Source organism: Dendropsophus ebraccatus, chromosome 8, assembly GCF_027789765.1.
Source record: "Dendropsophus ebraccatus isolate aDenEbr1 chromosome 8, aDenEbr1.pat, whole genome shotgun sequence".
Taxonomy (NCBI): Eukaryota; Metazoa; Chordata; class Amphibia; order Anura; family Hylidae; genus Dendropsophus; species Dendropsophus ebraccatus.
This window is the reverse complement of record NC_091461.1, coordinates 86,738,761-86,764,429: the sequence shown is the minus strand read 5'-3', so window position 1 is coordinate 86,764,429 and position 25,669 is coordinate 86,738,761. Positions and strand designations below refer to the sequence as shown.

Below are 25,669 nucleotides of genomic sequence, written 5' to 3'. Positions count from 1 at the left end.
AGGAGCCATAGAGAATGACTGCTCCTGGAGAATGACTGCTCCAGTCACTCTCTATGGGCATCAGACTCATCTCAGGTAATTAGCATACAGCGGCCTTCTGGCGCCGACATCTCCGTCCGGGTACCTGGTCCAGGAGCCATAGAGAATGACTGCTCCTGGAGAATGACTGCCCCAGTCACTCTCTATGGGCATCAGACTCATCCCAGGTAATTAGCATACAGCGGCCTTCTGGCGCCGACATCTCCGTCCGGGTACCTGGTCCAGGAGCCATAGAGAATGACTGCTCCTGGAGAATGACTGCTCCAGTCACTCTCTATGGGCATCAGACTCATCTTAGGTAATTAGCATACAGCGGCCTTCTGGCGCCGACATCTCCGTCCGGGTACCTGGTCCAGGAGCCATAGAGAATGACTGCTCCTGGAGAATGACTGCCCCAGTCACTCTCTATGGGCATCAGACTCATCCCAGGTAATTAGCATACAGCGGCCTTCTGGCGCCGACATCTCCGTCCGGGTACCTGGTCCAGGAGCCATAGAGAATGACTGCTCCTGGAGAATGACTGCTCCAGTCACTCTCTATGGGCATCAGACTCATCTTAGGTAATTAGCATACAGCGGCCTTCTGGCGCCGACATCTCCGTCCGGGTACTTGGTCCAGGAGCCATAGAGAATGACTGCTCCTGGAGAATGACTGCTCCAGTCACTCTCTATGGGCATCAGACTCATCTTAGGTAATTAGCATACAGCGGCCTTCTGGCGCCGACATCTCCGTCCGGGTACTTGGTCCAGGAGCCATAGAGAATGACTGCTCCTGGAGAATGACTGCTCCAGTCACTCTCTATGGGCATCAGACTCATCTTAGGTAATTAGCATACAGCGGCCTTCTGGCGCCGACATCTCCGTCCGGGTACCTGGTCCAGGAGCCATAGAGAATGACTGCTCCTGGAGAATGACTGCTCCAGTCACTCTCTATGGGCATCAGACTCATCTTAGGTAATTAGCATACAGCGGCCTTCTGGCGCCGACATCTCCGTCCGGGTACCTGGTCCAGGAGCCATAGAGAATGACTGCTCCTGGAGAATGACTGCTCCAGTCACTCTCTATGGGCATCAGACTCATCTCAGGTAATTAGCATACAGCGGCCTTCTGGCGCCGACATCTCCGTCCGGGTACCTGGTCCAGGAGCCATAGAGAATGACTGCTCCTGGAGAATGACTGCTCCAGTCACTCTCTATGGGCATCAGACTCATCTCAGGTAATTAGCATACAGCGGCCTTCTGGCGCCGACATCTCCGTCCGGGTACCTGGTCCAGGAGCGGGACTTGCAGGAAAGGGGAGGTATCCGGGGGGGGGGGGGGGGGGGGGCTTGGCGCCAAGATCCCAGCTAACAGGTTCCCTTTAAGGAGAGCTTGTCAAAGATGTGAGGAGACTTACAGACCATTGCTGCTCCACTAAGAATTCTGGGAAGAAAGGATATGCAAAATAGCGCTCACACCTCATGAGCAAAGAGATGTCCGTTCAAGTCAAGTCTCGCTCAAATCAGGGAGCCTTAAAACATTGACATTTGACATTGACATTGGAATTTTATGCCAAAAGTAAAGATTTCCCATCGGGGTTTTTGCCCCTCATCTGTGCAGAGCAGAGTGTTGGCTGGCTCTGCACTGATGAGGGACAAAAACCCTAAAACAGCTGTCTGCAGAAGGGAAATCTTTCTTTTTGAAGAGATTGTATGGCTCGGCATAAAATCCCCAGTCAATGTTTTAAGGCTCCTTGATTGAGCGAGACTTGACTTGAAGGGACATCTCTTTGCTCAAGAGGTGTGAGAGCTATTTTGCATATGCTTTCTGTTCAGGAAAAAGTGATCGACCGAATAGTAAAATCCCTGGGGGGGGGGGGGGGGGGGGAGGTGATGAAGCAATAAAATCATACTAAGAATAATAAAAGAACACTATCTTCTAATAAGGGCATTACAAAATGACAAAATGATATACAAACTCCATGTTTTTACTGACCACAGAACCTCTGACCCATGATGCTTTTAAAGAATTTAAAGTATTAAAAAAAATGGGAGATCTTGTTTGAAGACTCATTTACAGAAAGAGGGAATTTAGAAAACATAATATCCTATTTGGTGTCCTGCAAGTCCACAGTAGAGCACTATCCCCTCAGCACTAACAAAGTGTCACCACTTGTACCAGTATTCCTACCTTTGAGAAGTATCCAACCAAATGACAGCCCTTCTTGTCATTTTTGGTGAGTACATAGAAAAGGAAAGGTTCAACATCATAGTAGAGCGTTTTGTGGTCCAGGAAGAGCTTAGCTAACAAACACAAATTTTGGCAATAGATTTTACTGATGTTCCCATCCACCTGGGAAAAAAGGAGTGTCTTTGTTGTTAAACAGAAATAGTAAGTAGCTGCTTGCTTTGTTATGTAATGATGCGTTTACACAGCGAGATTTTTCAATGGACTGGACTCTTTAGGATGCAAGGATTAGAGATTTCAATCAATTAAGTTGAATCTTTTCCCATCAAGATATATATAAAACCGCTCAGCTCCTTCTGCTCTATAACATGATGCAGATAGCTTAGGTAGCATTTTCATGATGACAAGTTCCCTTTTAAATAGGCAGTTTGGTGCACTGGGTGAAAGGCTACTACCCTCGGTGCACCAATCTGCCCTGCTGCCTTCTGACGTCACCGATGCACTGAGGTCTTCAGCCCTCGTTCACAGTGCACCAAAAGACCCAGTGAGATAACCTGCTCTCTAAATACATTATTTTTCATTACAAATGAAAATTGTAAAAATGATTTAAAAAAAAAAAAAAAACACAAGCAAAAATATACAATGCAAGAGAATGACTCACTTCAAATACAGACAGGTCATCTTTTCGGTAGATTTCATTGGCAGGAGGGTGGAACCAGCCACACTTCTTTAAATGTCGTAAAAGGATAGTCTTACTTTTCATATACTTCAGACAGAACTCACACAGGTAAAGCTTAGGTAATCTAGTTGATATATATATATAGATAAAAAAAAATAATAAATAAATTTCATATTTGTTTACATAATAAAAACTTCACAATAATCTCACTTATGTTCTTAATCAGAAATTAAAGTATATTAATTGAATATTCTCTCTCTAAATGTTCTGCATTATTAACAATTATGTCACAATTGTCAACATGCTGTTACTAAGTATATGACTACAACCTGGTAGAATTTTGGTTGATTGTTAATAAGAAAAATCTGACAATTTTAAAAGGCTTCAATTATTAAAATCAACATAAAGAAACAATTTACTGTAACCCTTTTCTCTCCTTCACCCTGCAACTTGGTCTTGGTAAAACCAGATTACATGGATTTCATAGGCCCTGTTCACGCCATGTTTTTGCCCCCTGTTGAAAAAAAGATACTTGGGCATATACATAAAAGTATATATATATATTTTTGCATGAAAAAAATGCGCTTTTTAATTGCCCCATGGTTCTGAATTAAGAGCCAACATCCGGCCATCTATACCCGAGTATTAAGCATGCATTTTACAAACACGTTTCATGCCCAAGAATAGATGGATTTTGACACAAAGAGAAATAGATAGTGTGGGGTAAAGGCAGTGGTTATACCATGGATGTGAAATGCCTCCATGCACTCTAAAGTGTCCAGAAACTTTGCTGTTACAATTCAGTTAATGCTCATGACAACGAGTGCATTAAGCCACCATACCATTTAATGTAGTAAGCCGAGTATATTGGATGTGCATGTATGTCCCACCTTGCATATTCCTGTGGGTAAGGCGAAGAGTACCATGTCTGAATTTCATATTTTCCAAATTCAATGACTGATGGATATCGACCAGTATGGTCTCCAGAAGCTTTGCATCCTATTCTCTAACAAAGATGGAACAAAAACATATTAGAATGGGCACAAGAGATTTTTTTGTTATGTTAACATGGCTCAATAAGCCAGAAAAGTTATCCCAATTTAATAAGTAGGAAACACCCACCTCAAAAGACAGCTCGCAAGCCTGCCGGAAAATGTCAACATCTTCCTGGGTGACAAAGTCTGGCCTTTTTGGAATACAAATCATATCCCATATCTCTTGTTTAATGCTCCTCTTCAGGTCAGTATCTGATGTATAAAGGAGAAAGAGCACTGAAAACAAAGTGAAAATCCACTGAAAATTTGATGCAGATCAGGTTACACAGCCTGTAGTGAAATGGCACAAAAACCATTATGGTGCTACAGAAAGTAGAATTCAGAATCATCAGGTATTGATTTTAAAAATATGAAGGCAGGGAGAGTACCGATAAATTTATTAGGGGTACAGATTCAGGCTATGACAACACTGATTTTGGCTATGATCAGCTGATTTTTTTTAAAAACCAAATTAAAAATGCTGAATATTACCTGCTTGTTCTGTGTCTGTAGAGCACTTGCTCAGGTGAGCCACCATCCGGAAAGTATAACCTTTAAATTATGTAATTGACCATCAAATGAGGGGTTTTAACACTGTCATCCTTGGTATAGTAATAGGATATCTACTGGATAGATGGGGGCTGAACCACTGTGGTATACAGCACAACTTTATACTCCCATAAGAATTGCAACTATGCCATACAACAGTCATCAACAACATCAAAATCTAAACCTAGTATCAAAAAGGTTTTCATCCTTACAAAAGAGCTTGCAGAGTAGAAGCAAACACTGCATAATGGCTCTAAAGGTACCCTGTAGTGTCTGGTATTAAAATGTTGCCAGCAGATTCTTTTAAGTGAATCTGTCAGCACCCAGGCCCTACCTGAGGTTCTGACAGTGTGCTGTAGTTGGCAGTCCCCTAGTAAGCATGGTACCTTTTGGTAATCTCTCCGTGGAGTGAATTATGCACAATCTTAGGTCTTCTACTGTAAAGAAGAGTCAAGGAGGAGTTGTGGCTCAGGGTTCATGCCACACTCTGGCATGCTTGACCACTGCTTTTTTCTTCCTCTTCTACATAAATAATCAACGTTGCCCGGCCTCCTGCACACTTGCGCCGTCAGTCTACAGATGACTGATCTGCAATCAGACTCAGATATATTTGAATCTTCCAGCAGAGCTGGGTAGTAGCTGGGGTCTAAAGGTATAACACTTGTCTAGAGACCAACAACAGGTTTTTCTTCTGGGTTTGATTCCCCTGATGGAAATAAAATATAGTTGTTTTACTTTTTTCTTCTCATCATTGTATAAAAACCCCCTGAATTTTAAAACCAATTTAGAATGGGAATTATTTGCACTTTAAATTTTTTTTTTACAACTATAAGAAATATAAAACTACATATCATTTATTTTTGTTCTTTTGTCTTATTACTGTAATATTTTTAAAAAGCGCAAAGAATTCCCATTCCAAGTTAGTTTTAAAATTCAGTTTCTTTTATATAATGATGTGAAGGGAAAAAAAAGTAAAACAACTAAATCTCATTTCCATCAGGGGAATCAACCCCAGGAAAACAAAATTATTGGCTGCTAGACAAGTGATTTACCTCTAGACCACACGTGTCAAACTCAGGCCCTCCAGCTCCAAAACTATAATTCCCATCATTCCTGGACAGCCAAAGCTTAATCTTTGGCTGCCCAGGCATGATGGGAATTGTAGTTTTGCAACAGCTGGAGGGCCTGAGTTTGTAACCCCTGCTCTAGACCATAGGTCCAACACAGGTTTAGAAATTTAAATTAGGCAGTTTCTTTCTGGAATAAACACAGAGATACTGGCTGACAGCTGAGCGAGCAGGAGGCCGGGCAACAGAGAATATTCATGAAGAAGAGGGAGGAGAAGTGAGTGGTGAGATGTGCAGCACAAATGCTGAGCCACAACTCCTCTGACACTTCATTACAGTAGGAGACCCGAGATTGTGCATAATTTACTCCACTGACAAACTAGCAAAAGGTACTGTACTCCCTAGGGGACTGCCAAATACAGCACACTGTCATCAGCTCAGGTAGGGCCTGGGTGCTGACAAATTTCCTTTAAGTCCAGTAAACTTTGAAGTGGGGCCTACATGGGTCGGACTTGTTTTTTCCAGAACATCTCACGGATGATCGATCGGAATGAGATATGGTTAACTTGGAGGTCAAGTCAACACTTCAAACCATTTCTGAATGCACCCCTGTTTAAGTGGCCACTACCATTTGGAAATAGATTTAACATTAAAAGGAGTAGTTTCACTGGTTAGGCAGTAAAGGTAAGAGCTGGCGTCATCTTCAGTCAAAGAAAGACAATGGTGAATCCTCAGGGAAACTCTCCTTTCCCTAACCAATGGTGGTGGTCTCCACTGGACACAACAAGAAGGAAAAACAACAAAACAAAAAAAACAATCTGGTTCAGAGATCCCTACTCCCCACAGAAACGCTCCACAAGGCTGCCCTCCACTGTGCCCAGGACATCAGACCCCACTGCAGACATGACTATGAGCCTACTGCTCCACATGTCTGGGGGAAGCTCTTATTGAGACTGATGCCACTTAGGTAATCCCAAGTCCCTGTGATCGGCATCTGCTATCCTGCTCTCAAGACAGAAAACCAAAATATTGTACTATTGAGAGGGTGGGCTTTTTATGAAAAAAAAAATTGCTGCTGTTTCTTGTCTTAAGAGAAGTGGACACGACAAGAGTGTATGTCAACTCTATTATCTAGCTGGATTTTCATCAAAACAGAATACCATATAAAAAGTCAACAATTTAATATGTATTTTTTTTTTTTAACCAAGTACATGAAGTCATGTGGAATTGTGTGCACAAAAGCTCAACAGTGAGACATGAAACCTGTGCAGTTCTGTTCTGCACATGGTTTATCATCACATAGAAGCAAAGCCTCTACAGGTGAAAAATGCCATAATAAAGCATCTGATGTCGCCATGAACTTGGGTGAGGTGGTCTACAGAGCTACAGCAGTGCTCCATAGAGGCCTATAGATGCTTTATTATGGCTCTAAACAATTTGGAGATTGTAGAAACTTATTGCTACTAAGACAGCAGGACAAACAAAATGACTAACCTACACAAAATAACGTAGTGTACTCACAAAATTAGAGATGGTGTTAAACAGAATATACTACAATGGAGTGTAAAATTGCTAAACAATGGATGCAAGAGATGAAAAGCAGAGCTAGAGGTGGGGGACAAAGTAGTGCTTACACAAATGGACCAGCCACAGAAAGGGATGAAATTGGCTGGACCAGCCATGCCAAAGAGCCAGATGTGGTTAACATATGGAAACTACAAGATAAAAGTTGGGCTAATATTATTAGATATGTAGAAATTGAGAAAATAACCTTGTCAGAGTGTAAGTAACATTTCAAAAAGGGCAAAATGTATGATAAGGGTTGGTTTGTTTTTTTAGCAAGAATTTTAATGGAGCAGAAGGAAAATCAGAATAAATTTTAGCAGGATGATTCTTTGGGACACTACTACTACTACTATTACTCAATCGCACTACAGTGATCATAGGAGATCCAAGCAATTAGTTTACAACAGTCTTACACATGCAAGTGTAGCACACAAACTGTCTTTGCTGAGGGGTTGTCTGGACAGAAAGTTTTATACATATTGACGGGTGCAATGAACAAAATTAGAAGACACATCCCATTTCTCACTCCTGCACCGCTGCCAGTATTACGGAGCATACTCTGGATTGAGGACGTGATGTCACAGGCCCGCTTAGCCAATCATCGGAAGAGCAAGCCAGCAAGGGTCTGCTTATTTTGTGCATTACCCTCCCTGAAAAAATATGTATAAAATGCTCTGCCCAGACAACTCCTTTAAGGACAGAAGTAACGCTATAATCATATCACATTTGGGTCACAAATCTAATGTAGAATTTCCATACCTCAAAAAAAAAGTTTTTTTAGTGTGCAAACCTATACTAAAATGTCCTTCTGGCCCGGTCTGCGCCACAAAAAGAAATTCATTCCAGCAGCCATGAAAAAAATAACTAAACTATAAAATAATAGAAAGGATATACAACTGAACTTTGCTTATGAGCCTAAGGCTGTATTCCCAGCATCACAGCCCACCAGCCTAATGGAAGCACTATGGTGGGTGTGAAGTGGCAATCTGGCTGGCCATCCAATTATCATCCATGCAAACTATTGCTATGGTCCTTAAAGTGACTCTGTATTTACCAACCATAAGTACCATGCATTTGATGAGAGTAAATCCTTACTGATCTTGTCTTTTAAAATGTGCCTGGTGCCTTGGTTACAGCAAAAAACGATCTTTTAAATCTGCAGCACTGTGTCATACTGGTGTGGCCTAGAGTGTCCATGTCCCAGGTCTGCGCTGCCTCTCCTTCCTTTCACCCCACCCTCCTCATTATTAGGAACACCCCTAGGCAGGATTTCTAATCGTCGCTTGTTTAAACTGTACCTGCATTGCTAGAGCCCAGGTGAAGTTAAGACAAGTGATGAATAGGTAAAATGCAGCCAGGGGTGTTCCTAATGATGAGGCAGCGCAGACTTGGGGCATAGACAACAGTATGACACAGCGCTGCAGATTAAAAGATAATTTTTTGCTTTAACCAAGGCACCAGGCGCATTTTAAAAGACACAACCGTTAAGGATTTACGGATGGTACTTGCGGTTTGGTGCGGTGAGTTGGTGGATACAGAGTTGCTTTAAAGCATTACTGTGATTTGTAATAACTCAATGGCTTGTCAAAATTAAGAGGCAAAGTTAGGATTGCACTTGGTCTCCATCCTCAGACCTGCTGTGGTTGTAATTTATAGAAGAGGGAGGCTCAACCTCACTACACTTCACCTTCTGAAATGATTGAGTTGGGCAGGGCAAGAAGCACATGGCCGCATGTTTCCCCTGGCTACAACTCACAACTGCAGAGGGTCTCAGTACAGAGTACAGATGCAATCCAATCTTAACTTTTGACATATTGTTACAAATGACAGAGCTGTTTTAAAGCAGTTTTTTCTATTAGAGGAGACCTTCAAATATACAGAAACCCTATCCATCCTACACATACAGTGGTGGTTAAATGGGCACTGTCATTATACCTTTCAAAATCTAAAAACAGGGGGCGAGAAATAAAGCAAGTTTGCAAATTACATAAATTTTTTTGTCATCATGCTTTAAAACAAAGCTATACCTACTTGTACCCATGTCCAGTCTACTGAAGGCATCTTTTTATTCAAGTGCTGGTTAAAGGGTGGGGGTGGGGCAGTAGGGGGAGAGACCTCATACAGGAAGCATTGATCTGTGATGCTCTGTACTGGCCAGAACTTCCTGCGTCTTTTTTTTTTTTTCAACAGGCACATAACTAAAAAAAGCTGCTTTCAGGAGACTGAATCTGGATAAAAGTAAGAATAGCTTGTTTTAAAGCATGACAACTAAAAAACAAAAAAAATGAATGTAATATACAAACATGCTTAATTTCACATCCACTGTTGATTTAAATTTTATTATAATAATAAAGTTATAATTAGAGATGAGCAAACGGGGTTCGTGTTCGAGTCCATCCGAACCCAAACGTTGGGCATTTGATTAGCGGGGGCTGCTAAACTTGGAAAACATGCATACAGCCAATGACTATATCCATGATTTCCACATAGCCTTAGGGCTTTATCCAACTTCAGCAGCCGCCGCTAATCAAATGCCGAACGTTCGGGTTCGGATGAGCTCGTGAGGTTCGCTCATCTCTAGTTATAATTACAACTAACACCAGGGATTTACATATCAACCTGTTGGTAAGTCTTGTAGTGCTCTTGATCTTGATTCTAACCATAGTTTTGTCTTTCAGATCGGTTGTACCATATTTGTTCAACTCTGTAAAATGAAAACATATAAAATGAGGCAGTTTGGTGCACTGGAGGCATACCATAGACCTGTCCAGTTATGCATACATACTACTTAGAAATTCATGGCTAAAGATCCCACATTTGTGCAGTAATAGCCCCAATCCAGTGTTACAGCGCAGGTGTGGGATCTTTGGTCGGGAGAACAAACATCATTGCATTTTTAAGTACTGTATATGCAAAACCGGACGGCAGTGAGGAGGCTGGCGGGCCTGAAAAGCAGTGCACAGAGACAGAGGTTACATATTTCCATTTTATAAAATTGCACAAAATGGTGGAAAGGATGTGAAACTCAAGACAGAAGAAGATGGGATAGGAATCAAGATCAATTTCACCTAAAACTACATCACATTTCCCATAAGTCCTAAAAGTAGATAAGGAAAATCTGGAAGCAACAAAAATATCTGAACCATTAGGGCTCTTTTACATGGATCAACTACCTGCCAAATCAGGCAGATTTGCCAGCTGCACAGCCGACGGCTGATTAACCCATTCACAACCAAGGTCGAACGGTTCTCATGATTGCATGCAAAATTTATAGCATCATGGAGCTATAACAAAGTGAGACAGGCCAGATTTTAAAAAATGGCACTCTGGACCAGTCCTAAGAGGCTAAAAGGGTACTCTGGAATACAGCAAGATGACACCAGGGGAGCGTAGAGAGGCAGGCATAACTTCTTTACTATTTTCTATATAAAGTAACCCTTTAAAGCAAGGGTTGCGGAGACACTGCTAACAATATTTGTGCAGCCCTGCCTGCACGATTATCGAGTTGTGTAATAGGCTCGGTAAGTATATGCCAATCTAGCAGATTGCAGGTTGGCCCTCAGGATCATAAGGTTATTTGAAGGTGAAAACAGACTTGTTGACAAACTCTTTAACAGTTTGTACTTTACCAATCCACAGTCAAACTGTGTATAAATGGAGGATATCCGAGGATATAGACCCACATAGATGTATAAACAACTTTAAGAGCTTTGTTACATTAGCTAATGTTAATATGTAGCATGTATTTTTACATACTAAGCTATCTGGTTATGAAATTTATATTTTCATACATTTACTTTATCTTAACTGTATTAACAAGATAATTTTAACAAAAATGTGAAAATTGAAAATTACATTTTGAAAAGGGGGGGGGGTAGGAATAAGGAGTTTATGACTGCTCTGTCATCGCATGTTTACACATAGTGACAGTTGTAGTCAACAACGAGATATCCATCATGTTGTAGAAACATGATTAATTAATTAATTAATAAATAATGGTTTAGATACAGTTATTGGGGTCATACCAGATACTTTTGCCACTCACAGATGTGCGATACTGGATCATTTTTATCCTCTTTATTTACCTTTAGGACTTCTAATCTGATGTATTTATAGGACAAATTCATGCAGAAATACAGACTATTCTGGTTATCAAACTCACCACTGTAAACTTCTCCACTCACAGCCATTCAGCAGAGCTGAGACAGTTAACATCACTTTCATGCAGCCCTTAGAGACAGGAAGAGTCCAGTTTCTAAGGAGTCATAAGGGCAGGTCTAATGACCCCTAGAGATAAGCACTTCAAGGGTCTATTTAGGGATAACAATGTACCCAATAACGATAGGATACTACTACATTAACCTAAAAGGACAATGTGTTGGTGACATGTTCGCTTTAATAAATCCCACATAGGAAACCTGCAAGTTGTTTTTATTCTGACAAAGTATACTGGATTTTACAGCAGTTTACAAAAGCTTTGTGGCAAGATCAATAAAAAAAACTTTATCTGCAGAAATACTAAAAATCTTAAAACAAAGACTGAAAGAAAATGGGCTACGGAGATGTTTCTTAAGCCTTTGCTTACCATCATCCTGGGAAGGTTTAGTCTTGCTGTCTGGCAGATTGATCTTTTCTGATGTCATGTCTCTTGCCCCTATGGCTCCTGCTTTATACTTTAACCTGCCTAGCGTCCTGTGCTTTATAAGAAACGATGAACGCTTGAACTGAGCAAATGCTTTTAAAGCTCGACCTCGGGATACAGCCCAGCCAGACTGGTTAGGGTTCGGGAGGAGGAGTCTACTCCTAGTTTCCCTCTTGGCAAAGTAGTGGGTTGAAGGATAGAGTCTGCCTTTGCGGCGAATGCGTTTTGGAGGTGCATAGCTTGGATGGCTTTTTTGGCGTGGCTGGCCCTGGGTGGCATAGATGTGGGACAGTCCATCAAAGAGCCCCTTCAGTTGGCTGTTACTGGGGAGGCTTCTGAGGGAAGGGGCACTAGAGTGGCTTGATGAACTCTGTGGGGAATTAGATGTGGTAGAATTGCTGGATTTCTGTGAGCCTGGGCTGTAGCCTGACATGGAGGTGATATGTGAAAGAGGAGAAGGAGCAGGTTGTGAAGGCTGAGAGGGACAGTTTAGCTTGTGTGTTGCACCAGTGTCATTAAGTTTTTTCCTAGGTCGGTAGTGCACAGAGAAGTCTACAATTCGCCTGCGAAAACTGCGTCCCTCAGGTGATGGAGTGAAAAACTTAGTTAGGCCGTCAATTAGCCCTTTGGTTTTCTTGTTAACTTTGAGAGGGGAGCAAGTGGAGGTGAAGGTGGAGCTGATGGAATGGGGGCCAGGCCGAGTGCGGTCAGTGGCAGCAAGGCTGCAGATGGGGTCCTTCACAGATGCAGCATGACCAGATGGTAGTGTGGTGGTACACATTTTAGTTTTTTGACTCCTACCAGATGGCCCCCTTCCTGGAAAAGAATTCAGAGGAGCCTCTTCATTGGACATACACCTGCAAGAAGCATAAAAAAAAAAGAAAGAAAAAAAAAAGAGCATTTTTATTAAAATCTAGATAAGTGCTTAAAATGAGTAAAGTACAATTATTTGTAAAGCAGATACAAGACCTATAAAAAAACAACTTAGACCCCTATCACACGTGGCCACATAGAAGAGCAAACGTGTGCTGTCAGTGCTCCTTTGCTTCTCATTCCCTGCTCGCTGCCACCACTGTTACACGCGCTGGCAGCGAGTGAGTGATCGCTAGATCGTCCAGGCAGCCCATAGGCGATAGCGGTAGTCTGCTGCCCCAGCTCCTATACCACAGAGTGGCAGCAGCAGATCGCTGCTATCACAGTTGTTTGTCTTTCTACATGTTAAAAGACAAACAACAGCAATGATCAGCCGACATCGTTTATGACGGTGATTGTTGCCTTCTATTACACAGGACGATTATCAGCCGTTATGGACGATAATCGTTCCGTGTAATAGGGCCTTTAGGCTTAGGCTCATTGGCAGTATCTGGTTTATACAAAGGCCAAATATTGATTATTTATGACATACTTAAAATATATATTATATATAAAAAAACAAAACCAAAACAAAACAAAACAAAAAAAAAAGGTCAAAAAACATTACTGCACATAGTCTTGGGCTGCGTTTATATAGGTGCAGCAGCTCTGTGCAGAAAATGTCGATTTTGGACAAAAGGAGGAGTGGATGTCATGGTATCATGAATAAAATGAAGTTTTTATGCAATCAGGGACATTGATGGCATTTGCAGAGTATATGGGTAACTCCCATTGACTTTAACAGGAGTTATGCAAATTGGTAAAAGGGTTTTCCAGGCTTAGAAAATGTTGAGGCTTTTTCGCCAAAAATATCACCAGCTCCTGTCCTCAGTTTGAGTGTGGTTTGCAGTTTAACTGGAGTGAACGGAGCTGCATAGCAATACCCCACACAACCTAGGGATAGACGTGGTGCTGTTTTTGCAAGGTAGTAACTAGTCCTAGAAAATCTCTTCAAAGAGGATATACCACCAGGTACATCCTCTTTAAGCTGAACCGACGGATCAAACGGCGCCGTCACGGGGAAGCTGGTGGCGCGGTCCTTTTTTCGGACCGCGGCCCTGTTCCCGTGCACCGTTCTATGCACCGGAACCGTCCGGTTCCTTAAGCACTGGAGGCTGGCCGGGCAGCCCCCAGTGGGAGGGAATTCCCTCCCCTGTATGACGCAGCTCCCTTAGAATGAATGGAGCAATGTAGCAATGAATGGAGTAATGTATTCTTCTGCCGCTGCATGTATTCGAGTTACATCGATACCGTGTAAGTCGGAATAAGGCGTCGAATAAAGCGTTGTAACCACGAAACGATGTAACTCGAGACCGTTGTAACCCGAGGACCACCAGTACATTGTATAGACACATCTATATAACTTTTAATGTACTTTTAATAGAAAGCAAGTTTTTCTTATCCGGAGTTCCCCTTTAAGGCCCTTTGTAGGAACACTCATTTAGCAGATAATCTGCAAATGTAAAACTGTCAGATCAGCCAAAAAGCGAGCCTGCTCGTCGGCTGATTTGATCTGTTGTGCGGCCATAAAAATCCTTATTATTGGCTGCACATCTTTCTATCTTAACAGTAGATGTGCAGCCGATAGCCATGTATTTAAATAGCTGCAAAAACATACAGAAAGGCAGTACAAGAAACTGATTAGTGCTTGTTTGTGGCCATACTCGCCCGAATATTGTTTTAAGTAAAAGTACCCAAACAACAGCCACAAATAGGACAGAAGAGGCCAGGAGCCAAGTTTTACTGACATGGGAACACCCCTTCAAACATTTACTTAAAAGGAAAGCGATCACTTTCATGCTGCCTGAATCAGTCATCAGGACAGGGCCCAGCAGCTTCTCTGCATCATTATTTGTAACACTACACATTAAAGTAGTTACATAAACTATACATGCTCTACATGAATCTTATGAGCCAGCAGATTATTGACCCATTTCCTGCTGTTGTGAGTATAAAAACATAGACAAATAGGCAGCAATGACAGAGGCACACATTTATCCATATCCATCCAATTCTTTTCTTTGCTTCATTCCAAAACGACACTATTTTATTCATTTAGTTCACAAAAGTCTAGAAAATTCAGGATATGCACTTGACTGAAAGGACTGCTTTATAAAGATGACCAATCCCATATACATTGCGTGACATCCTTGATAACCCAGTACCCAATGAGCCAAAAAGCAGAGCCATTTTTTAACGACTTTCTTCCATTCTTGTGAGTTGATGATCTACCCTTTTCATACATTGGTTTTATCAATTAAGAGAAAAAATATGCAGCTCCACCTTTAAATAATCTCACAATTGGGAAGATTAAGATTTTGTCCCTTTAGGAATAACTGGAAGTAGTTTTTCTGTCAGAGTTCTTCATTATGACTCACTCTACTGTGGAGATGGAACTATCCAGGATGCTAAAAACTATGCTTAAAATGGACATCCCATATGTTACAAAAGAAGTCTGTATATTTTTAGCCATTTACCGTGGAATTACATGGACATTAATAATAAATGGGTTGAGGAGGTGGTTGAAACTTGAAAAGACTTACAACATTCGTTGTTTTAGTTTGTTTTTTGGTCGGCCCATTGGTTTTGCGTATCGTCTCTTGATCTTAGCAGCTTTTTCTTGGAGAATCTTACGCCCCTTTTTTTTTGGCCGGCAAACCTGACAAATCCACATACCTAAAGCAGGAAAAATACAGAATTATATCACTGTGAAGGTCATCATTAGTATCCAAGCGCTTCTTGTTAACACTGTGAATAGGGACTCAAGTCTGTGTCGGACACGTGACTCTCACTTTAAGAATGTACAATAATTATAATATATAATATATATATATATATATATATATATATATATATATATATATATATATATATATATATACATACACACACACACACACACACACACACACACACACGTAAATTGTAGGACAATTGCTCTCAGCTCAGATTATACAGGAATACATTTTAAAAAAGGAAATGACCTGATATCACTTTATAAATCTATCCATCTATCTATCTTTTACCTATCTATCTATCCATCTATTAATGAAGAGAGATACATGTGAAGATATGATGTCTTTATTTTTGTGGTGGTCTTTTTACTGCTTTTATTCATCTACAGCAGGGGTGGGGAACCTTTTTCCTGCTCGAGGGCCATTTGAGCATTTATAAAATCATTCAAGGGCCATACACTACATGGCCGTCCCACTTAATGTTATACTGTGCAAGGCAAAGTGGTGCCCTTGGTAGCTGTAATGACACCCCAACTCTGATGACTGTAGTTAACCCCCCTTCCCAAGTGGTGCACTGGTAGCTGTACTTATCCCCTCCTGTGATGCCCTGATAGCTGTAGTTACCCCCTCCTGTCATGCCCTGGTAGCTGTAATTACCCCCTCCTGTCATGCCCTGGTAGCTGTAGTAACCCCCTCCTGTCATGCCCTGGTAGCTGTAGTTACCCCCTCCTGTCATGCCCTGGTAGCTGTAGTAACCCTCTCCTGTGATGCCCTAGTAGCTGTAGTAACCCCCTCCTGTCATGCCCTGGTAGCTGTGGTAACCCCCTCCTGTCATGCCCTGGTAGCTGTAGTTAACCCCATCTGTCATGCCCTGATAGCTGTATTTACCCCCTCCTGTGATGCCCTGGTATTCAGTGTCAAATAAAAACAAACATTCCACTTACCTTTCCTCGCTCCAGTGCTGGCCGGGTCCTCTGCCATCTCCTACAGTTCATGCCAGAGCAGCGCACGTCTTCTCCAGCAGGTGGTGCGCGATATGACGTCATCACGTGTGGCCCGCAGGAGTTTGACGTGCGCCGCTCAGGCTGAGAGGAGCTGGCAGGCACAGCATCCTCCTCTGTGTCAGGCAGCCGCGGCACTTAGTTATAATGTGCATGACGCTGCCGGACACAGAAGGATGCTGTGCGCAGGGTCCACAAGTCCGCGCACCGCATCCGGAGATCTCGGGGGCCGCAGGTTCCCCACCCCTGATTTACAGGTATCATATGCTACTCAATACGTGGCCTATAACAGATAAGGATTTTGAAGATGTCTGATTAATGCAACTGGCTCAGATTTATCAATCAATCTGCCTGAAGCAAAAATGTATCCACCAAAATTGTATATGCAGTAAAAAAAAAAAAATATATATATATAATGGAAACTACCAATAGCCCCCAATATACAAAACACATGAGCCACCACTCAATTATATTCAAAAATGAAATTTTATTGTAAAGAATTATATTAAAAAAAAAGCTCTCTAAAAATGTCAAGAAAGATCATAATGATGGAGGGAAAACAAGCAGCAGGGGAGGGAGGATTAACATGATACACACAAAGATAAATTAGCAATCAATTATTGGACACTTTAAATCATAGAGAAGTCAGCAGCAAACTAATTGCAAGTATTCAACATATATAGAGAGGTCTGTGATCCTAGTAAACACTAAATGAAGCGGGAAAAGAAGATATCCAAATATGCGTGCATCCCACAAAGAAATATTATGGATGTATAGTGCTAAGTGCATAAATCTCATAGGTCAGCTAAGGTGCAAAACACACATACATGGACAAATATATCACCCCACAGTAACTGGTCAGTAAAGCAAATATGGTCTGGTTTTGCTCACAGCAACCAATCACAGCTTAGCTTTTATTTTATCAAAGTTTATTAAGATATAAAAGCAGAGTTGGCAGCTTTGAGAAAAGCCAGGAGGTTTTGCTGCCAGGCAGATTAATACATGTGGGCCAGATTTCACAGGTATCAATGACATGTCAAAAGATCACTTCTCATGTAACTTTTTGAACTACCTTTCATAGAAGCCCAGTACAGGTATACAATACATACTACCTTTTGGCATTCGTGCAAGCGGTGGGTCACAGCACTCCATGTGGAATCCTCTATCGCATGAATCACAAAAAAGCATATTATCCTGCAAGACAAGACCACCATGAGTTGTCTCTCTTATTCTATATACATAATATATAAAGCACATGCTACCGTTTTTTCACTGCACTGAAGGGTGGGATCAACTTACTGCATTTTTCCCCTGAATCCTACAGGCACTGCAGGTTTTGCATTCAATGCACTGCCACCTCAAAGCCTTTACATTAGATGTGAGCTCCGGGCAAAACTTTAGACATGATGGATGACCTGTAGAACAGAATAATCTTAGTCAGGCTATCCTCACAGTGCGTACTTTGAGGCTCAAAACATAGGTTTGGCATGCAAAAAAAAAAAAAAAGCCTCAAATTTTAAAGCATTCTTTTCACTTTTGGCGTAGTTTATGCACATTTTCATTAAAATGTTTTTCTTCAGACATAGAACCGCCAAAACGTACAACTTAGGGTGGGTACACACCTGTGTTTGTCTCCATACATGACTAGATCAATCAGGTGCACGTACAGGATTTGCAGCAGAGTTGAAGCTGCAGATTCAAAGCAAATCAATTCTGGGCCATTAAATGTGCTGCAAATCCTGTACGTGTGAACGCACCCTCAAAAGAACTATCCCTAAAACCAGCTATCTAAAGGTACAAGTGGTTTGGAGGGGGGTTAGATTGTGGGTACAGAGTTAAGTTTAAGAGCGCCTTCACATGTACAGGATTTGCGGCAGATTTCATACTCCACACTCGGAGTTCCACAGTGATCCTGTGTCCTGTCATTTTCTATGGCTTTACATACTTGCAGCGGATTTTTGATTCCGCAGTGAGAATGTAAAAGCCCCTTCCCACTTAACCCAGCAGCTGCCGGGCGAATACATTGCCTACCCAAGTGCCCATTTGCTTCTCAGGCTCTCAGTTCCCTGGTGTGCCGCTCAGTAAATTAGTTCACTGCCCTGCCGCACCCACTAATTGACTGAAAGGGATGTCAGGGAGTGGGAGCAGGTAACGTATTGGCCTGGTAACTGGAACTCGCAGCATGAAATCTACTACAGATCCTGTATGTTTGAAAGGGCACCCTTTTTAAAAGGGTAAATTTACTTTTACACTATATGGAGCATTTGTTCTGCTTTGTTATACAGTCTTGTGCTTATCTATAATGTCAGTCCAAGAGATCATTGTTCTATTTCCATCATACGCTAAATGGTGTTTCCGATACATAGTAACACCTACCCATGGTTTGAATTAAATAAAAAAAATATATCCTGCAACTGGCAAGAAAAACTGAAATTGGGGTCCTGAAAAGTCTTGGCATTGACTGTAAATACAAGAATATAAGGTATTACAGTGGGGTTAGTGGCAGTGTTAGCTGTCTTAAAGAGGACACTAGGTCTTTCTAGTATCTGATAAGAACCAGGCCTCCTGGGACTTCTCTACAGTGAGCGCTTACAATCTGTGTAAAGTGGAGTAAAGGAGAAAGCTTGTGCAATGTTATCTGAGCCTCAGGAGACACAGCGACATAGAGCGGACATCAGTGCATGCAGTATTTCATAGAGAAGTGTATGATCTCCCATTGGAGCAGATACATAGAGGGTCACGCCTGTTGGATGCCTCCTGTAAAGCGAGCAGTCACATAGAAGTGATTAGTGCCATGATCCCACATGATTAGAAGGAGCGCAGTTACTTATTCTATGCGCAGCACATTACGTGGGACATCGGAGGAGCTAATTAAAGATAATTTGATCTTAATGAGGTAGAGCGAGGATCAGCTGCTAATGTGGAGGGAGGCTGAGCCATGAAAGTCGTGTGGAGTGTTGTCTCTGAATAAAGGGCGGCATAAACACAGGCTGTGGCTCCTACACCCTATAGCTGAACGCCTACAGCTCAAAGTGTGTCTGGATATGCTGAAAATATACTAACACTTTATAGATCGGTATTGACGTGTAACAAGATTTCCATGAAAAGCATTTTACTTTTGGTATAATAGCTACTGTGGAGGGCATCAGGCTGACATAATCTGCATGTAATAAGGCCATATTGGACAACCTGTGCTACACAAAACGAGCACCCATCTCCTAAATCAGCGCATATTTACAGAGCCTATTACACGGCAGCTCGACAACCATGTGGCCAGGACTGCATGAACAAGCACCTGTCGCTGTTAGCTGCACATCTATTATATGGAGAGATCTGCAGCCAACAGCAGATATTTAAGGGTATACTTTCAACTTGCTTGTGCTAGTGAAAGAAGAATGCAGAACTCACCAAAATGTTTTTCTGTTTAACGCAAGGCATTCCATGCAGGAGATCGGCGTTCAGCAACAGCCGTTTTGCGGGTTGGCTTCCGCTACCTCTGGCCAGTTTATTTTTCGACATGTTTGTTCCTGGCTGATTGCTGGCCCTATTATACGGGGAGATATCTACCCAATTTGGCAGATAATCAGACCATATATTAGGACCATTGGACTAAACTCACACCAAGAGAGGAAGAATTGGAAAGCCCTCCATAGTAGCCATTTTACATGCAGGCCTCGGGGGAGGTATGTACTAGTGCTAGATGATCATAGTGTAAATCTAGCCTTACATGGACTGAGATGTGCCAAGATGAAAACAAAGCATTTACAGTGTCTGAATGAGGACCTATGATCAGTCGAAAAAATGTAAATAAAAAACTGAGTCTTTATATATTTTATTGCCTCCGGTACCACAAATCCATCAGTCTTTTTATTTCCTTGTTACAACAGAGCTAAGAAATTAGCTGCCGTGAGGACAAGAGAGCTGCTATGTCTGGAAGAAAGCGCTTAAGTTTTTTAAAATCCTGGATAACCCTTTCAAATGCCATTTTACATGGGCAGATTTTCGGCTGGTAAAACTGCTCATAGCCGATAAATTGTCCCGTGTAAGAGGACCAGCAATGATTGGCTGATCACATCTCATGTGTAGCTAATAAAATCAATGCTAGCTGGCCACACATCTTCCTGGTGTAAACTACAATATAATGAATGGGCCACATAAATTATCCAGCAATCGTTTGTCCGGCTCAGCTGCCAGACGATTGAGTCTTATAAAGAGCGTTGATCTCTTAGAAAGCTTTTAGGGTAAGGAGACACATGGTACTTTACATGTATCTGCTTGTGCTTCCAGAGCACACAAGTTCCTGATGTAGTAAGGGTTGGAATCTCCACTCCCTCTCCCATTCCTACTTGATTGACACCTAGCTTCCAGCTCTTAGCATTGCTTCCAGATCTTGCTCTGTATGCAAGTATGTATGTATTTCAAAGCAGGACTCAACTTACAGCTGGCTGACCATTAAGCAGGAATGGGGTCGACAAAGCGTTAAAGCCCTTAACACTTCAGAGACTTGGGAACACCTTTGACGCTTTGCACCAGAGAAATTATGTTAAGTCTGGAAAAACAGACAGATATAGGAAATGTGTCTCCATATCCTTACAGCTACCCAACAGTGTGAAATATTATATTTGAGCCTTTAATGCTGACTTTACAACGTTTCCACCCAAAGTATACGTTGGGAAACTCACACATAGGGTCCAATGTCAAAATAAATGTATACTGTGCAGTACACTGTGCAGTAGTTCTATGGAATATCATTCAAGTTCTCACTGTTCCACCAACTAAACCCCAAAGGCTAATACTCAAACAAAGGGTAAAATCGCAATCTTTACTTGCTTTTTGTCAGATAATGGGGGTCTATTGAGACAGTTAAGGCATACACTGGGATCTTTCCCCGTGCATATGTACATTGCTGTAAAATCAGCCTTATAAAGCATTCCCAAAGCTGCCCACTTACCGCTGCTACCACAGTCTGCACATGATATAAGCTCTTCTGGCTTTTTTTCTCGATTGGATTCCTTGGTCCCAAGGCAAAAACTACAGATGGGAATGGGATCCGCTCGAGGCTGTTAAGAAACAAGGGCATAGCATTAAAATATTTACCGCAGGAGCTGTCACCGTAATATTCATTTAGAAAAATGTTTCATTTACAATTTATTCTTGCGTACCCAGCAATCTAACCACTAAGACCTAAAAAGCAGCAAAAAGATTTCTACTGCATATGTGTATGGTTGTGTGTGAGTGTGCACACAAATAAGACAAGACCTAAAATACAATCATATATTCCAGTGTATTTAAGTGTTTGCAGCTCACGGCACTGCACGGCTATTTTAGCTGATGTGCCATTTATGAGTTGACTGCAATCTTGAATCTTTCTTCCCCTCTGTCATGGTTCTCCCAATACTGCCCATGTTTTCCATGTCTCTAAACAGTGAGGTTAGGAAAAGTGACACATTGTTGATATCTGATATCTGTGGCTGTCACTATTACATGCTACCCTCTGGTAGGTCAGCTTTAATGTGTAGACACATTCCCTTTGAGGAACTGCTGTCCATTTATTTATGTAAAAGAATGGCGTTATTGTTATTGCTCAAGCCGGAAACACAGGGCTTGGATGGCCTATAGTGACCTAGGTAAAGTTAACTCTGCTAACAGTCACTCTTGTCAAGCCCAATGTAGAGTAGAGTGACCCACTGTGACCCTTGCCACCGACCCACAATGCAGCCAGCCCCAAACCAAGGGCAATATATATTATATATATATTTTTTTTTTAAGCTTTCTCCGTAAGGTACCAAGCCCTTTTACTTAACTGTCTTTTCCTAGAATAACGTCACTACCACACATAACCAGCGAAATAAGGAAAATTCTCTTTAGGAACACCACTACCACTACTGCACCTTTAGTTCTCATGACCTGTGGGAGTCGCAGTGACTGTAAATGTGATTAGTAATGTATAATGTGTCCTGACATGTCAAAAATTTTGATTAGGCGGGGTATGAATGTTCAGAACCCAAGGTTTGCTAGAAAGTGTCAAGAGAGTGCTCAACTTCCTGGCACAATTAGTTTTCATCTTGCTCCACTGAATTGGAGCCTGACTCCTGCAACAAACTGGACCAAGCTGCAATGCTTCCCTTTCATATGTTCAGATAAACGTCTATTTAGCCTGATCGTTCAATGACTGGGTCACTAGAGGCATGACCAACCCATTAAACCTATCGGTTTGCAGTCTGTAGTTACAGGCACTTCTGACAGCTGATGAATTTCATAGTAGCAGTTAACAGGTTAAACTTGCGCTATGACTGGATTATCATTACTGTGAACCATTGAGCAGTAAATCAGGAATAATTAGCCCTCGGAGAATCCTTCAGGTAGGATGAATGCTGTTCTCCTATATTACATAATTAATCCAAAACGTCCCTTTATGTTGGCTCAATAAGCAGCGTCTAAAAGCTTTTATTTGTGTAAGCTGCAAGCAGCCTTCCAGGAAGCATGCCATAAATTGCTGTCTATAAAACTCATTAAGCGTTTGCCATTACTTGGCTCCCAGTACAATGCGGGTAGTGCAGTCACCGCGTGGGGGGGAGGGGTCTGGGCACAAGTGGCATGACCCTAGATCATGGCACTCTTAGGAAACATCTGAAGGGCCGCACCTTAAAAGCACCCAAAATTCTAGGCTCTCTGTACTTTAACATAAAAGTGGTATCACACGCTCCTCCATGTAATCATTCATTGCTTCCATTACACTTGATGATCCTCCGCTGCCAGTTTACAAGTACACACTTCTCCACTTCAAAAACCCTTCACGAGAACGATGCTCAAATTAAACTCCAAGCAAAACAAGAATCTCTGATGTTACTGCTACTTCTACAAGACGAATCAGCAGTATTTATGGAGAATCAAGGGACTTATTTAAGCAAAGGCAAACTTTAGCAAAGGTTTTCCACGTGCCACTAAAAACAGTAAGAAACGGTGTGGACCCACTGTGCTACTGAACCAGTCCAATTCTGGGCCACACCTGGGTGCCCTCTAGGTCTTCACCCTTCATCCCACTCCAGGACACAGATGCTTGCCTTCTGCTAGCTAGAGGACACCAGGTCATTTTACAAGAGCGGTCTCAATTATCAGTAGTAGGCGATAACAGGAACACAATGGGACAACTTCGCAAGGAGTCAGTGACTGGATCTTTGCGGCAGAAGCTTTGTAGAAAAACTAAGGCAGCAGCTTTCTTCTACTTTAGTAATAATTTTCTGCTTCATCTTGCACACACAGTGCACAAGGGCGGAGATGAGTAAAAGGGGTGGCAACAGCTGTTTTGAAAGCAAATTGCCATTTTATGTATCACAGTACTAGCTGAGCAACACTGAACAACACAATATTTTGCCTCCACTATATCATTAAGAGGACATTGTTATTTGCCTAATCAATCAATGTAGCTTTTTTTGGGATGGTGGATATCAGTGGTGGCTCTGCCCCCTCTGACCTTGAGTGCCTAAGGGTATGTATGCATGTACCGTATCACAGTGGCTTTCAAACTGCAAGAGTGACATCCGCTGCAACTATGATCAGCATTAAAACCTTTGACACTCCATACTTGCAGCTGAGTTTGATTCCACTGTGAGAATGGAGTGCCACAGCGTTGTAAGATACTGTGCTGCCGCTATAGTAAAAAACTATAAAGCGGCCATTCTTACCTGTTTGCGCTCCCCCAATGCCCTCCAGTCCGTAAGTGAGTGGGGACCATAGACTGTGCTGGAAGGCACTATGGAAGCACAGACAGGTAAGAGCGACTGCTTTATCGTTCTTTACTATAAAGATCATCAATAGCAAATCCGCTATCACTATAGAGGTTTACTATGGGGATTTGCTATTGATCTTAACAGTTCCCAAAATGTACAAAGGAGGCAGCAGAGAGGACTGTGTCAGATTGGAAAGAATACACCACTTCCTGAAGGTCATACAGCAGCTGATAAGAACTCGAAGACTTGAGATTTTTAAATAGATGTAATTTACAAAGTTTTATACATTTTCTGTCACCAGTTGATTTGAAAAATTATTATAATTTTTTTCCACCAGACTTCCCCCTTAAGAATATCATTGCAATCTGGTTTATTAGGCGACACCAAGACTTTGGGCTTCACAGAATATAAAAATAATTGCCACATATAGTATCGGTACCATATAAAAGCTTCACCTTCACAATATCAAAAGCACAATCTCCTTCCCTGTTCTTTATTGCTCTTTTCCAAGCCATTAAACCTTTGGATGGTTGTGTGCTAGAGAACATCACCCAGCGTGGGCATCATTTGTATCATTATGTACAGGGGAATTAGGCGTCAGCCTCTCAGACGCGTTTATTAGCCAACAAGCTCTTTGGTCCTTACGGTTTAGTCTGGTATTTATAAACCATAAAAAATACAATAGATGTCGGAGAAAAACAAGTTATTTCATACTTCACTGCAACACAGAGTGAATACAGTATTACAATATTATGCTTGAAAACATAATGGAACCTTCCTGTCACGTCTCAAGGTGGTGCTGCAGTCACTGTGGATGCTGTCATTGTGCCAGGCCAAGACAATGCAGAAACAGAGACCCGGGGACACTGACTCACAGCAGGATTGGAGACCTTCTATATACTAAATTGCTTGTTATGTTTCCAATGAAAAAATCCCAGTACGTATCCAAACTACAGAGACATCAATGAAATTCCTCAGCATCAATGGTTTGATCTGTTTGTATTGCTTTCTTGAGCTTCAAAACCTTTGGCGTGTCTCTAGGATGTGTCAAAAAAGAAAACCAGCTTAAAAAGTGCAAAAGCATGTCTCCAGCACAGGGGACTTTAATTTAGACGCTTAGTTTAAATTTTACTGTCCAAATCTCCCCAATAGTAAGGGTTTATGGGTTTAAATAGTAGGAGAGTAATATCAACCCCACCCCCCACCCCCACGGCAACCCAGCTGTCCCAGACAATAACTGTATATAGACTGTCAAGACTAAGCAAATATGACATCGTAGTATGACATCGTAGTATTTATCCATACAAGAAGAGGTATGTGTTACACCTCCATGTGTGTATAAACAAACTCAGTACAGTGGTGCCTTGGAATAAGAACATAATTTGTTCCAGGACCATGCTTGTAATTCAAATCCACTCTTAAACCAAAGCAAAACTTCCCTTAAGAAATCACTAATATTCCGACAATTGGTTCGAACACCCCAAAAATAATGATTATTCTGAATAACATTTAAAACAGATGAAAAAAAACATTTAGAAACAGCTGACTATG

General features: G+C 41.7%; 1 protein-coding gene across 6 annotated transcripts in view; it reads right to left on the bottom strand.

Annotated features, from left to right (window-relative positions):
• Nucleotides 1-25,669, bottom strand: part of KAT6B (lysine acetyltransferase 6B) — an 84,755-nt gene that overhangs the window by 22,751 nt on the left and 36,335 nt on the right. For 5 of the 6 annotated variants that reach the window (XM_069980845.1, XM_069980844.1, XM_069980848.1 and 2 more), the window contains exons 3-11: nucleotides 21,340-21,448; nucleotides 17,688-17,803; nucleotides 17,501-17,582; nucleotides 15,196-15,328; nucleotides 11,684-12,597; nucleotides 4,005-4,129; nucleotides 3,773-3,888; nucleotides 2,865-3,006; nucleotides 2,207-2,368 (exon numbers count right to left, since the gene is read on the bottom strand). In XM_069980845.1, coding sequence (XP_069836946.1) covers nucleotides 2,207-2,368; nucleotides 2,865-3,006; nucleotides 3,773-3,888; nucleotides 4,005-4,129; nucleotides 11,684-12,597; nucleotides 15,196-15,328; nucleotides 17,501-17,582; nucleotides 17,688-17,803; nucleotides 21,340-21,448 — 1,899 coding nt within the window. The remainder of the gene's footprint in view (nucleotides 1-2,206; nucleotides 2,369-2,864; nucleotides 3,007-3,772; nucleotides 3,889-4,004; nucleotides 4,130-11,683; nucleotides 12,598-15,195; nucleotides 15,329-17,500; nucleotides 17,583-17,687; nucleotides 17,804-21,339; nucleotides 21,449-25,669) is intronic. The other variant, XM_069980849.1, reaches the window with a different exon arrangement.